The sequence below is a fragment of the Onychostruthus taczanowskii genome, unplaced genomic scaffold (genome assembly GCF_017590055.1).
Source record: "Onychostruthus taczanowskii isolate IOZ18803 unplaced genomic scaffold, ASM1759005v1 scaffold15, whole genome shotgun sequence".
NCBI classification, from domain to species: Eukaryota; Metazoa; Chordata; class Aves; order Passeriformes; family Passeridae; genus Onychostruthus; species Onychostruthus taczanowskii.
Window position 1 is genome coordinate 2,994,309 of NW_024498685.1, and position 14,559 is coordinate 3,008,867.

Here is a 14,559-nt window from a genome sequence, read left to right on the forward strand (position 1 = left end):
TTGTCAAAAAGGCAAGAGAAGTTGAAGAAAAGAGAATTTGTCATGTACCTGTTTCTGCTCAAACTGATGTATAGTCATCTTCACTGTTTCCCCTGCAAAGGCAGTTTTAGCCACTGTTTATGTACAACAGGGTTTGAACATGGTCCCCCATGGCAGGGGGATTGGAACTGGATGATCTTTAAGGCCCTCTCTGACTCAAACTATTCTATGACTCCATGATCCTCTGAGCATCTCAGTACAGCTGCAGGTGTGAGGAGCACTCAGGAAGGCCTCTCTGCACAGGTTTCCTTAGCACTGACAGAAGCAGCAGTAACACAGGTCTGCCTGGACCTCATTAGTAGTCAAAGAAACTAAAAAGATAGTCCCTAAACTGCTGCCTGCTCAGGAATTTATTGTGCTGAATTTTGGGTGGAGTTCAGCCCCCTCCCCATGTTTGGCACACCCATGAGTTCTTGTGCTTCTTGGAGGCAAAAGCACAAGAACAGCTGTGAAACTCCCTCAGGACAATATTCTACTTTTCTGACCAGTCATGGCCTTTTCATTCCTCACTCCATTCCAATGTGGAAACTAGACACTATGAATTCAGGGAGTTTTAACATTCAAGAGAGAAGAAAATCTTTCAACTTGTCTATCTGTAAAGAAAGAAAGGTGAAGTGTCTTACAAGAGGGGTGTATTGTTCATCTAAATTTCACATCCAAACACCTGGGGTTTTTTGAGCTACTTCAAGTCTAGACTATGTAGCTCTCCCTGCTCTGTTCTTCTGTTGAGCTAGGACTGCTCCCTGCACCTAGCAGGACTGAAACAGCTGAAAGGGGAAACATTCTTGTCTATTATGTAATAGCTGCAGATTACCCTCTTGTATCTCTGCTCAGCTGAACTGCAGCAGTTTTGTGCTTCTTGCCTTCTGCAACCTCTTCACTTACAGCAAAAATACAAATAATATCTATGAAATGAGTCCTGGTTGCTTTCAAATGGACAATTTGCATTTCTGTTTTAAAGAAAGAAACACAGCTGTGACACCTCTTGTTTTCAGAACACAACACCACAGGGAAAGCAAGCAATAAGGCAAGGCTACGTGTGGCATTAATAAGCTATTGATTGCAAAAAGCAGAGGAAATTCTGACAATCGTATTGTTCTTTAATGGCAACTAAGTGTGCTCACAGGAGGAGGTGGTAAGCTTCTGCAGCACAGATTGTTGGGGTAGGGAAGTACCAAGGAAATGTGAAAATGTCTAAAAAATAAACTGGGTAATGTCGTCATAATGGCATCTGCTGCTGATAAATGCTGTGAAGCTTTTTGTCCAGTGTTTTTATACTACTCTAAGGTTGTATGGCACGCCAGGGTTTGATTTCACTCTTAGTAGGAATAGCACAACTTTCCATTCAGATTCATGAGCCAAGATAAGCCCATAAGTACATATGTTTATGCAGCATTGTATTCAGAATTGCAAGGAATTTAACATACTGTTTCTTGCTAGTGGCACAGGAATCAGCTTTCTAATACACTGCATGGCAGACCATGGGAACAAAAGGAAACAAAAAAAAGCAATGGCATAAAATTGTTGGCAAAACTCTGAAATGCATTGCAAGCAGAACAAGATATTCCCAGTGCTTCTGGAGAAAGCAACCTGCACCTCAGCATATCAGATACCAAGCAAGTGTATATAAAATGTAGTAGGATGGCAAAGCACTATGCTGAAAACCTCCAGACACAGCTCTGCATTTCGCTTTCAGGTGCCTTTTACGTTCATCAGTGTGAAGGCTGGTAAATATTTAATTGGAAAACCACCATGGAATGCCTCCAAAAAGCAGAGAGTACTGATGAAAATTCTGCAAGTGCTTTTTTTTTTTTTTTCTGTTTGACCATACTTTACTCAGGCCCTAGCAAAGTGGGATCATGTGATGTTGGAACTGTCAACTTGTTCTGTGAAAGAACATGAATTCAGTTTCAACTGCACAGCCTGAAAGCAAAGTTATAAATATATTTATTTCTGGGACAGTGTGTGTCTCCTGGGCCAAGAAATTAATTCTGAATGATTATATCAGATACCAAGTGTATATAAAATGTAGTAAGATGGCAAAGCACTATGCTGAAAACCTCCAGACACAGCTCTGCATTTCCCTTTCAGGTGTCTTTTACGTTCATCATTGTGAAGGCTGGTAAATATTTAATTGGAAAACCACCATGGAATGCCTCCAAAAAGCAGAGAGTACTGATGAAAATTCTGCAAGTGCTTTTTTTTTTTTTTTCTGTTAGACCATACTTTACTCAGGCCCTAGCAAAGTGGGATCATGTGATGTTGGAACTGTCAACTTGTTCTGTGAAAGAACATGAATTCAGTTTCAACTGCACAGCCTGAAAGCAAAGTTATAAATATATTTATTTCTGGGACAGTGTGTGTCTCCTGGGCCAAGAAATTAATTCTGAATGATCATTTCCTCTCAAGGATGCTTTGAACACATGCAAAACACTGAAGGGGATATGGAGAGGACTATTTTTTAATTCCTTTAGTCTTTTCACTAATTTGTTTTCTATTGAGAGATGGTCTTTTCCCAGAGATAACCATGGCTTTTGTGTGTCTGTGTGTCTGTGTGTCTGTGTGTCTGTGTGTCTGTGTGTCTGTGTGCAGGCACAATTCCTTCAGGAGGCACTTACCAAGGCAGATGCAAGTGTCCAGTGTTGATTTTAACATGGGGACAGACCCAGTTTTGCAAAGGGGAGAGACCACAACCAGCATTGGGAGAATAAAACCAGAACTCTACAAACAGAAGTCTGTGGATTCTGATGGGCAACAAGAAGATGTGAAAACATGTGGAAAACTTAACTTCACTCTCCGGTATGATTATGAGAATGAACTTCTGGCTGTCACAATTGTCAAAGCCTTAGATCTGCCTGCTAAAGACTTCACAGGAACATCCGACCCCTACGTTAAGATTTATCTGCTTCCAGACAGGAAAAAGAAGTTTCAGACACGAGTTCACAGAAAGACATTAAATCCAGTCTTTGATGAAACCTTTCAGTTTCCTGTAGCCTATGATCAGCTCAGCAACAGGAAATTGCATTTCAGTGTTTATGATTTTGACAGATTTTCTAGACATGACATGATTGGGGAAGTTATTCTTGATAACCTTTTTGAAGTCTCAGATCTCTCCAGGGAAGCCAATGTATGGAAAGACATCCACTGTGCCACCACAGTAAGTAATGTTACAAAAACATTAACATCATATTTTCATTTTTCTTTTGTAGTTTTTGGCAGTGTACCCTGTTTATCAGCAGAGCCCAAAATAAAAAAAACATTTAAAAAGAAGAGATGTCAATATTTTCCTTTGAGCACAGAGGATAATGCTTGGGAAGATATAAAATTTAATTACCAAAAAATCTTCTGGGAGCATACTGTCATCTTTATGGCTCACTGTGTGTATATAAATCATATTTATTAATTAAATGCTACATCATGAAAGTCATTGCTTAGCCAGAACTAATAATATTTTCCTGTTGGCAAAACATCTTGTCCTGCAAAGTAACAGTCTATAAAGAAAAAGGGCCATCTTATCCTGCTCTTTTTAGGAGATTTTCATAGGTTAGAAACCTTGGTAAGGAAAAGAGGCTGAAAATTCTTGAAGCATAAAATGTTTCTATATTAAAAACATACCACGTTATATAATATGTGGTAGCACTGTTTTAAGTGCTAAAGCATACTCCTTTCTTAAAGTTAGAATATTAATGCAAATTTAGAGCAAAATCAGTAGTGTAGGAAAAGTATCTTAGATACCTAATATATCCCCAAATTTTGCTTGAATAAGGGATCGAATTTTCAACTAATAATCCATCATTTGCTTCTGTTCACCTGATTAATTAAAAAAAAAAAAAAGAAAGAAAAAAAAAAAGAAAAAGGAAAAAAAATCAATGTAGCCCTTTGGACTACCTGTGAAGTTTCTTCATTATATTGGAATATCTCACTACACTTGAGAAAATTAATTCATAACTTCACAGGCAAACAAATAATATCAAATGGATTGTTTAATCAATATATGATGCTTCTGGTTTTGTCAAGTGCTTATAAGTTTTACATATATTTCTGAGGTTTTGTTACTATCAAAATATACTGCAAACTTTTAAAAAAAAAAGAAAGCTCTCTTTTTGGAATTGCTAACAAGCACTTCTAATATTCAGTGTCTTTAAATTTTCTAGGCAAGGAGTCCACTGCTTATGATCCAAAAATTTCTGCATGTAACTGCTTATTAGGTTCCTATAATGCTTTCTAAAATTATCACCTGCTTTGGAAACTTCCTCTAATGCTGTTGCCTAAAAACATTGGCAAGTGACTGTCAAAGATTTTTTTTTTTTCTGAAGGTATCCTGTGAAGTCTGTTAGAGTAACCAATTATATGAAATCATGCAACTGGGAAAAAAATTAAAGCTCAGAATTTAGAGGAAAGCCATTCCCATTTCCAACAGTGATAGTCTCTTGGGGATCTTAGTCATCAAATTGTCATGTTCTTGTACCCTCTTGAATTATCTCATGTAGACAGATGGAACTTGATTATTATTTAGTTCCCCAACAGCAGGCATTTCAGTACTGCAGTTTGCTCATTTGTGAAGTGGAATGTAAAAGCAGATTTTGTAAGGACATAATCTTCATGTTATGTCCGTGGTGCATAATTGCTGCTTCTAAAGCAATTGGAATATAATTAATAACATCACTGGGAAAGACAGAAGTGCTTAAATATATATATATATATATTAAATAAGTAGGACAGTAACATTTATCTCAGTTCATTTATATCAAACACTTGCCAGAGTGGGAAATAAAACAGGTAATTCTGCTCACTACTGGCCTCTGTTATGGAAATAGATTTTCTGATTTCCTCATCAAACAAGAATGAAGCCCACCTCTGAATTTTACCCAGAGCATAATCTTTGCTTTGTTTTCTCCATCTCCCCTGTTTTGTAAGTGGACAAAGATTTAGACCTTTCCCTGAGCAAGGCAGTTGTGGTAGAGAGCTGACAGAGGGGTTTTTTTTTGTAGCCCAACCTTGAGGCCACATTTTAAGGAGTATTCTGTTTCCAAGTGTTCAAGGAGCAGCACTATGAGGAAAAGTTTTATCACCAGCAATGTAGCCAAGCCCTACAGCTACCCATCTTCATCAGCATGCATTAGGCCTATGAATGTCTCTGCAAATGCACCTGAAAGGTTCAACAGAACCTTAAACACGTGTGGAAGACTCAGGGCTTGCCGGTGTAGGAACATTGATCATCTCTGTAAATGGGAAAGCCCCTTCTAAGCCAAGAACTGCTGGCACTTGCATTTCTGCTCAGGGCCAGTGATAAAAGGGATCCATGTGGCAATGCTGCTGCTGAGCAGGTGAGACAATACTCTGGATCATTCTTTAAGCCTTTTGGAGACCTTCATTTAAACCTTTTGGAGACCTTCATTTATGTTTGGAACTGCTTTAGGCCTGGTTGATAACTAGAAAAGGCAATGGAGAAAGGGTGGGTTTCTGTCCAGTTGCCGAAGGCAGGGAAGGTTTCTATCATTATTATTTAATGTTTCTTTTCATTTGAGATGACAAATTATTTAATATTTTGATTTTCTAGAGGCAAACTGCTACTTTCACTCTACCCTAAAACAGATAAATATTAGGTGAATGAAGAGCATGGTTTCCTCAAGGGATTTTAATATCTCTGCATCCAGACAGTGCTGTGGCAGCTGCAGGTACATTACTTGTCTGACCTGCTGTGCCCTGAGAGCTCTCTGAGTTTCTCACTGCAAAGTCTCTTTGCAGACGTTGCACTGCACTCCAGGAAAGCATCTTTCTATGGGGGGTCACATACATTTGGTTCATTCTGCTGTCACAGTTAGTTCACAGAAGCACCTCTGCTCTCAGCTGTTCTGAGGCAGGAATGGCCTTCCTTGCTGCCTGGCAAGGTGTAACAACCCCCCGGTGCACAGGACAGGTGGTTCTGTACAGAGGAAGCAGCACAAGGAGCACCCAGGAGCCTTCCAGGGCATCCTGCAGCCTCAGGGAGTCCTCCCTCTGCCATTAGGGCTGTAACCAGCAGCAGAGCTTACCCAGAGCAGCCAGGGTGACAGGCTCAGACAAGCCCTCCACAGGCAGACGACGCAGTCATTATAGAGCAACAGGCCCCGCTGCTTCCATACTGTCTTCCACAGAGGCAAGAACAAACATAAACTTAATTGATTCATTTCCCAGGGCAACAGCTCAATCAGGAGCTGGTGCCAAGAGGAAGGAAAGAACTGGGTTTGATATGCAAAGAATAACAGAAGATGAAAATAAATATTAGCGGAGGGGACAAGGTTTCCAAAGGGAAATCCCCTCGAGAGGTGGTAGAATTAGCTCTCCAGCCTGAGCCTCACAGAACTTTTAATAATTTCTGTGATAGCAAGGGTACCATTGAATTCTAAATGCATAAATGAGAAAACAGACTGGTAGATTTCTCTTCTGTTATTTACTATCACTCTTTGAACTCTTGCTAGATGCCTCAAAACCAGAAATACCTTAATACATTCTTAGCTAATTTTCTCAGGGCACAGAACTTCTTTCTCCTTCCATCCAGCTCCCAACATTCATTGTTATATTTTATCCCTGATTCTTGAAGCTTAATGTCAGTAGTTTTTATTGGAAAGCAGAAATATATATAATTTGTTTCTAAACAGAGAAAGAGAAATCTGTGTTATGGGGGAATTATCTTCCTGCAATATTTGAGTAATCTAAAGGTCTAACTCTGCCAACGCATTTTTCTTTAAATTTACATACTATATAGAAGAACAGTTTTCAGTGTTACTAAAGGAAACAGCTAAAAATCTAGAAAAGCAAATGCTTGAATACCTTCTTAGGTAGCTAGAAAATTACTATTATTATTTATTACGGTGGCTTGCTCAAAACATAGCAGGAAAACTGAGAATTAAATTTGCAATAAATTTGGTTAGAAATCAAGTACAAATGGAATTCATGCTGCTGCTAGTATTTTTGTTGTGCTACTCTTACATGAAGTCTTTAAAACATCATTCCAATTACAATTAATAGGAAAGTAGTTCCACATATTAAAATTGAGATTAAGAACTGAAGTTGTTACTGTGGATTATGATAATATAAATTATAAATAAAGAATCAACAAGTAATTTTTTGAGAGAATCTAATTTCTATGCACTACTAATTATGCAGATAGTTGTTATTTTAACCATGGAAATTAATGACAGACTATTAACAACAAAATCATGTAAATTTTCCAGTTCCAGTAGCATTTGTATAGTTCATTGTAAGAATACAGAGCAAGTTGTTGTTTTAAGATTTTGTTTGAATTTCAAAACTTGAAAAACTAGTGGAAAAGAAGAGGAAACAAACATCAGTGAAAAAATGGTCCAAAGTTCACTTGTGACTCAGTAATAACACCTTTTTTCATATATCAGGTCCTTATAAGCTTTTCACCCCTGCTATCATAGGAAATCAGTTAATATGTTGGCATAGAGGAGGGAGTCTATGAAAGTTATTAGACTATCAGTATGGCAATAAACAGTTTTCCTGTTCAGTTCCAGAGTTATGGGGTTTAATACCTGAGTAGATCCACCCTGAACATGGAAGGATCTATAGCTACCTTCCCCACTGAACTTGTGGAAGTTCCTAGTTAAAAGTTCTCTCTTTTATTGAATTTTGTGGAAACTACTGAGAAAATTAATTGGAGTAAGTGGCAGCAAATCTTTTTCCAGCAGCAGCAGTTCAAAAACCTCAATCAGTTTAATTGATGCTCCCTTACAAGTTCTCCAAACTTCTCTTCATATCCCTTCCCTTTTATCCATATTGTGAGGAGCACAGCCTCTGTAGAAATGCTGCAATTTTTACAGGCCTATATGTGGAAATGAGAGCACTGGTGTCCATTGGGTATGACAGCAAATAGAATAGAATAAGATTTTTATTTTATTTCTGACTGTGCCAACTCCTGGACTAATTTCCCAGGGGCCCACAAAGCAGAGAATGTGGACAGATCCTAATGGATCCATCCTAATGGAAGTAGTGGAAAAATATTATTAGCACATTCTTCCATGTGGTTACTAATGTGGGATGAGAATTATGCTAATTTTAAAAATCTGCTAATTTAAAAAATTCTGTAGCTCAAAACCCACAAAGTTCACCAGAATAACTGATATGTGCATGCCAGACCGTTTTTTTCTTTGTTTTATTTTGTTCCAGACCCACCGTACCAGAAAACGGATGGGGTAGGGGTAAAAGGGTAGCTATGAAAGTAGCTGAAGCTGGTGGAGTGTGGGCCACTGTTTAGTGGTGTGTGGTGGCTGGTGGATACATAAGGAAAATAAGTGAAGGAGAGATATGAGGTGTCAACAAAAGCTTCCATTTGCATAAGTGCAGCTGTGCTCAATACTGGCTTTTCTGTACCTGTTATTGGAAGCCAGTGGGAGGCAACCATTACAAGAATCCATAAAGCTAGCTGTTAATTGAAACCCAAATTTAGTTCAAGAAGAAAAAGAAAAATCAAAATAGGTCGATGAAAGAGATGAAGTGTCATGAGAGTTATCTAAGTCATGTGCGATTTTCATAAAATATGTGGTATACGTAAGGCAATATGAGGATTATTTAAAAATATGGACAAATCACAACCACTGGATTGTGTCTTGTGAGTTGTGTTTTGTTTGAGGCACACTGTGATGCAGATGTGATTGCTGGGGGCAGTCTGTGCCTTGGTTTTTCAGGTTTGCTTGTACTGAAGGGCTCCTGACAGACTACTTGTGTCAATTTAATTATCTAGTGAATTACAAAGTGAAAAAACACATGAATTTTCCATAGCACTGAGATTCCAAATTAAATTGAATGCTATATTTAAATCTCAACTAAAATTAATAATGTTTAAGGATCCAGGGAATTTAAAAATTTTACTCATGATAATCAATGTGATTAACAAAGACTGTCATGAGAAGTTTAAAAAAAATAATGAAACAAAAGTTATTATGTTTAAAATATAGGTCTGAATCTGTACTTTCAGCTCCAAATTTATGAATCTCTAGTGCTCAAATTAACAAAAAAAGTGTGTGTGTGAAAATGGACATATCTCAGACATTTTTTTTTGCAATACCCACTTTCTTATACTATAATATATAGGTATAATTTTAATCTTAATTCTTCCAAAGAATATTTAGAACTTTACACAGTCACATTCCTATATGAAGAAAGACCACCAGTCTTGGCAGATCCTCAGAGCAGAAACTGCTTTTCTCTGCCCCTCAAAAATGTAGAGTAACAACAGAGTGAGTTTGGCAAGATTTTTGAGCAACACTTCTTTAAAAGTATTTTAAAATATTAGTACATAGTCTGTATTCTGCTTTATCAGCTGAGCTCACACAAACCTTCAAGTGTCTACCCAACTCCTCTTCAAAAATAAATGATAGAACACTCAGGTTCATACTCCCATCTTCAAAAATTATATTTTCTCTATTCACCTACACAGGCCATCTCTCTGAAGAAGAAAAAATTAGATATTTTTATGAGCTACCAATGGTGTTTTTTGATCCATCCCATCTTCATCATCTTTCTCTACACAGACCTTAGGTAACTTTGACGCACTGAAACTCAAGGAACTCTATTTTCTTTCCAAGCAAAAGACTGAGATCTGTTTGATATATGGATATGAGAAACAACCATCAGACTCTAAACTCAGAGAGTAATGCCAGCAGGAGAAGCTCTGCTTGAAACAGTGTTCAGATATATCAGAACTGTAAAATATAAATCACTTGCCACTGTAACAAATGAGTGGGAAAAAAATATCATTCAGTTCTTCAAGTTTTATTTGTTTTCTGAAATAGAAATTTTGGTTTGGTAATTTAGTCTCTGGCACAAAATTCTGCACTCTTTGTGGCAAAGAAAGGGAGAGGTCAAATAGCTCTATTTGTCCTGTGTGAACTGAATGAGCTCAATCATTTTGAAATTCTGAGAAATCTGAAATTCTGACAAGCATGAAATTTGCCCACAGTGCATGTTCACATGCTTATCAAACTAGTAATTGTCAAAACAAAATCCCAGCAAAATGACTGAACTTGTGGATTGACCAACCTGCAAAAAAGTCAATATTTTATTGCCACTGCAACAGAGACTTTAAAGCTATTCCAAAACTATATTCTTCCATCTAGTCTGCAATGCAGGAGGAAGAAAAACAATAACAAAACAAAATACAAAAAACCTCACACCCCGAAGCTTGTGATTAAGTTCATCTTTACTCAAGAAAGATGTGAAATGCTTGTTTCAATTTAGACAGAATATTAGCCTGAAGGAAGTCAATAAAACTGTTCACAGCAACTGAAGAATGTGAACAAAAGGCCAGTCTTGTCTTATAAAAGTAAACAATATATTTTTCATCTACACAGCAATCATTATTTTAATATGTTTCATTTAAAAATATGTTTGCCTTCTGATGTTAGAACAGCTGTACAGTAAATTCCAGCAGCTCTCAAACGAATTTGTGCTCTCAGGGTAACTGTAGGTTAGACAGATAAAATACTGAAGCTGAGGTGTTAAAAATAAGCTTTTCAGTATTAGTCCAAAAAAAAAAGTCTTTTGAGATCACATGAGCATGCTTAAGTGTGGTTGCCTTACAGAGTGGCTTCCCTACATGCCCCTTACAAACTCATATCCTAAGTTCTTAATACACAATTTTTTTTGGGGGGGGATGGGGAGGTAGCAAAGGAGTATTTAAAATTTAGAATATAACAAACATCCCAAGACCTAAACTTTTGCAGTGCTAGGGTAATTGTATAACTGAGAAAAGGAAAAATTAAGAACCCTTAGGTTACACACCTCAAGTATTTTAGCATCTAAACTGTATGGCAACATCTTATTTCGAGAGTACTTAGCACATGATCTCGATATAGAACCTGTCTCTTTGTGAGGATTATTAAAATTCATATGGAACCTATCCATCCTTCTGAGTATACTACCCTCCAAAAAGTTGTTGTCGAGCCAGAAAAGCTGTTGGTGCTACTCCTTTACTTTGCTTTTCTTTTGAAACAGAACAACCTCTTAAAGCACATTAAGGGCAGTAAAGAGAGCAACTTTTATGAGCATGTTCTTCTTTTTGAAGCACTTTGACAGGACTAGCTTTTTATACACACAACTGTGCAGAATTTATTCTCCTGCATAAATTTCAGTGTCTAAAGGGCATGTAAATGTGCATGATCTAAATATTCCATCAGATTTCTTTCTATTTGGTTTGATGGACTATGAGTGTTTTCAAGAGCAGAACTCAACATTCTACTTTCAATTTCACTTTTCCATTTGTGTGAATTCAACACAAAAATATCAGGAATCCGGAAAGTTTTGCCTCTGATTTTAATTTCTCAGTTTAGTAATTGAAGATCTTGTCTCTAAACTATTATTTGTCGTTACTCCTCCTGTACTTTACAGAAATAATTTCTGAAAATTGAAAATTGCTTGTGACTTCTTCAGAAGCATGTGAGGCTGTAAAAGAAACCTCTCTCCATGTTAAAAAAAATATTAGTTTTGCATGATCTGAACTGAATTTGGGTAGCATGATCAGGTTTCTAATAATTGCTATTCTTTTTCAGGAAAGCATAGATTTGGGTGAGATCATGTTTTCCCTTTGTTATTTGCCTACTGCTGGGAGAATGACTTTGACAGTCATCAAATGTCGGAATCTCAAAGCAATGGATATAACTGGTGCATCAGGTGAATCTACTTCTTTTAAAAAAGGCAGAGTCTATTCAGGAAGGGGATGAGTAAGAGCTCCTTGAGTTTTGTGTGTCTAACACGGCTGTGGGATGGAAGTAGCAGAGAATGAATACAGACCCTGTTTAGACGGACTGGCAGCCAGTGTGTCTGTTCAGAATGGCTGTACCTTTCCTTTGCATTTACAGTATGATGAAAGCAGTGTTTTCCAGGATCATTCAAATCTTTGCAACCTTTTACCTTAGCAATATAACTTTCCTACCACAAATATTGTTCTTATGCTGCCATTTGAATGCCTTTGAGTCCTAATGCATGAACTGATTCTCTGTTACTCAGATCCGTACGTCAAAGTGTCGCTGATGTGCGAGGGACGGAGGCTGAAAAAGCGGAAAACAACCACAAAGAAGAACACGCTGAATCCTGTTTATAATGAGGCCATCATCTTTGATATCCCTCCAGAGAACGTGGACCAGGTCAGCCTCTCCATTGCAGTCATGGATTATGACAGGTAAGCACAGTTCACTTTCTGACCAGAGACAATTCCTGATCACTGCAAGCGACTGCTTTCTGCCTTGAGCTTACAAGCAGCTTCAGTGTCACAAAAGATAAAGCCTCGGGACCTTTTCATGAAGTTTAAAGCTTCCACACCTTTTCAAGCACATGGCATTTTATCTGTGTCATAAATGACTGAGATGAGGAAGAAATATGGCTCAATTTTCTTCCAGACCACTAGGCCTGACACACATTCCTGTCCATTTCTGGGGGCTGGACTATGCACAAACTTTATAAATCAGGTATGTGTTCTAACTTTAAAAAGTCCCTCACACATCCAATTTCTATTTAAATAGCAGGTATTTGAAACTAAAGAAAATTTCAATGACTAAAAAGGAATTAAATGCTAATTAGGTCATTGAACTAAGTCACAATCATTTCTTCGATTGATTCAGTAAAACAATCTTTCAATATGTAACCTTCAGTATGTAACCTTTGGGTTCAGCACTCACTGATAACGTGTCTTAGGCTAATTATCTATGGCCTCACTGAGAACTGACAGGAAAAGACTTGCTTAGAGTGCCTCAGGACTGCAGGTTGATCAAGACTGTGCCTGACAGAATGCTGCCCAATCCTGCTTCATTCAAGTGCTATTAGTAATGAGCTCTTGAGATTGCAGGGCAAATAAACAGTGAAAGTCCAATTTAGTAACATCGCCCTTCAGATTGTTTTCCCTTGCCATCAGATTCCTGGTTGTTCTCCAAGTTCTGCCAGGAAGACTCTCTCAGTCAGACATGAGGGTGGCACCGTGGTGCCATTAGCAGGGAAGGAGCACAGCAGCTTGCACACTTTCAGTCCTCCTCAGCTCCTCCCTTCCCAGCACTTGCTAAGGGGAAATTGGAAAGCATTATTCTGAGGTGCATAGAGTCAAGGTACAGAAAATTACTTTCTGATATTCCTCAACCAGCTTATGGCACTGTGAGGAGCACGAAGTATTAAGGTATAGACTATTACAACTATTACTCTTACTTTTCACATTTTTGAGTGAACTTCCAAAGATCACAACAGCTAGAGCTAAGAAATAGCTTATGAAATTATGTCTGAAGCATTTACAGCAGGAAATGTATTCCCCACCATTTTCCTCCACCACCTTCTCTCACAAAATTCAAGCATGTTTTCCTTCAGATAACTTTGTGTATTATGATCCTTTTCTGTCCTTGTGTCTTTGGGTTGTAACCTTTTAATAGCAAGGATTATGTTTTCCTTGCTATTTTTATAGCTGCTAGAAGCACTCTGGTAGTGGCTAGGAGTTTTTGATGTTACCATTACAGAATTTAATATTACTATACTACCATTAAAACTAATATCTGTAATAAACAATATGAAAACTTTGGTCATGTGTTCTGTGCCACACTAAGCCAGTAAACAGAATTGTATATCAGATGTTATTAAAACTATTTTTTATTAAAAATAAATTCTTTCTCACTCTACAATTCTCAGAGTAGGGCACAACGAGGTCATTGGAGTGTGCCGGACAGGAATTGATGCCGAAGGCCTTGGAAGAGATCATTGGAATGAAATGTTGGCTTATCCACGTAAACCAATAACTCACTGGCACCCGCTAGTAGAGGTAAGAAGTAGCAAAATTTTCTCCTTGATATTGGGTGGTTTTGCCCCTCGCATTTATGGGCTCCTGAGAATCATGAAAATCAGTGCAGCACCTATAGAGCAGGTAGAAGACCATTAGCATAGCCTAAATCTAGTTGCATGGGTTTATCTATCATTTAAAAGGGCCATTTCAACAGTTTCCATGATGCTCTGATGGCATTGCAAGATTACATTTAAATGTTTTAAATTTCCAGAGATTTTGATAAAGAGCTTACAACTACTTAGAAGAGATCATTTGCAAAAATTTCAAAAGCAATCATTTCCTATTCAAAAATCTTTAGCATAAGCTGCTGTTGCTAAAACATTAATCTGTAACTGGCCTGCAAATTAGGCTAAATTGTGGCAACATACCAGCAGCTGCCTCCAGAGTTATTCAACAGATGTTTACTGGAAGCTTTTTCAAATGTAGGGGTGATTATATCTACAAGTCCCTGGGCTTGGACTCCCTCTGTGATCTACTCTGGCCGCACATTGTTGGTGTTCTGTACACAACATCCTCACACCTCTGGACTCAGAAAGATACATATTGAAGCCTCAGGAAGCAGCAGGGGCACAGAGGCACTGTTTAGCCCATCACAAAAGCAATCTGTAGAAAAATGATTTGCTGCCTGAGGCCATGTGATTCCCCCACTCTGTAGCACATCGCTGCACAACATGTCCTGTGACAGGTAGCAAAAGCACAATATC

At 37.9% G+C, this 14,559-nt stretch overlaps 1 protein-coding gene across 1 annotated transcript in view; it reads left to right on the plus strand.

Moving 5' to 3' along the window:
* SYT10 (synaptotagmin 10) overlaps positions 1-14,559 on the plus strand; it is a 31,126-nt gene that overhangs the window by 16,124 nt on the left and 443 nt on the right. Inside the window, exons 3-6 of the mRNA XM_041398666.1 lie at positions 2,632-3,196; positions 11,592-11,712; positions 12,049-12,220; positions 13,705-13,834. Of these exons, the coding sequence (XP_041254600.1) occupies positions 2,632-3,196; positions 11,592-11,712; positions 12,049-12,220; positions 13,705-13,834 (988 nt within the window). The remainder of the gene's footprint in view (positions 1-2,631; positions 3,197-11,591; positions 11,713-12,048; positions 12,221-13,704; positions 13,835-14,559) is intronic.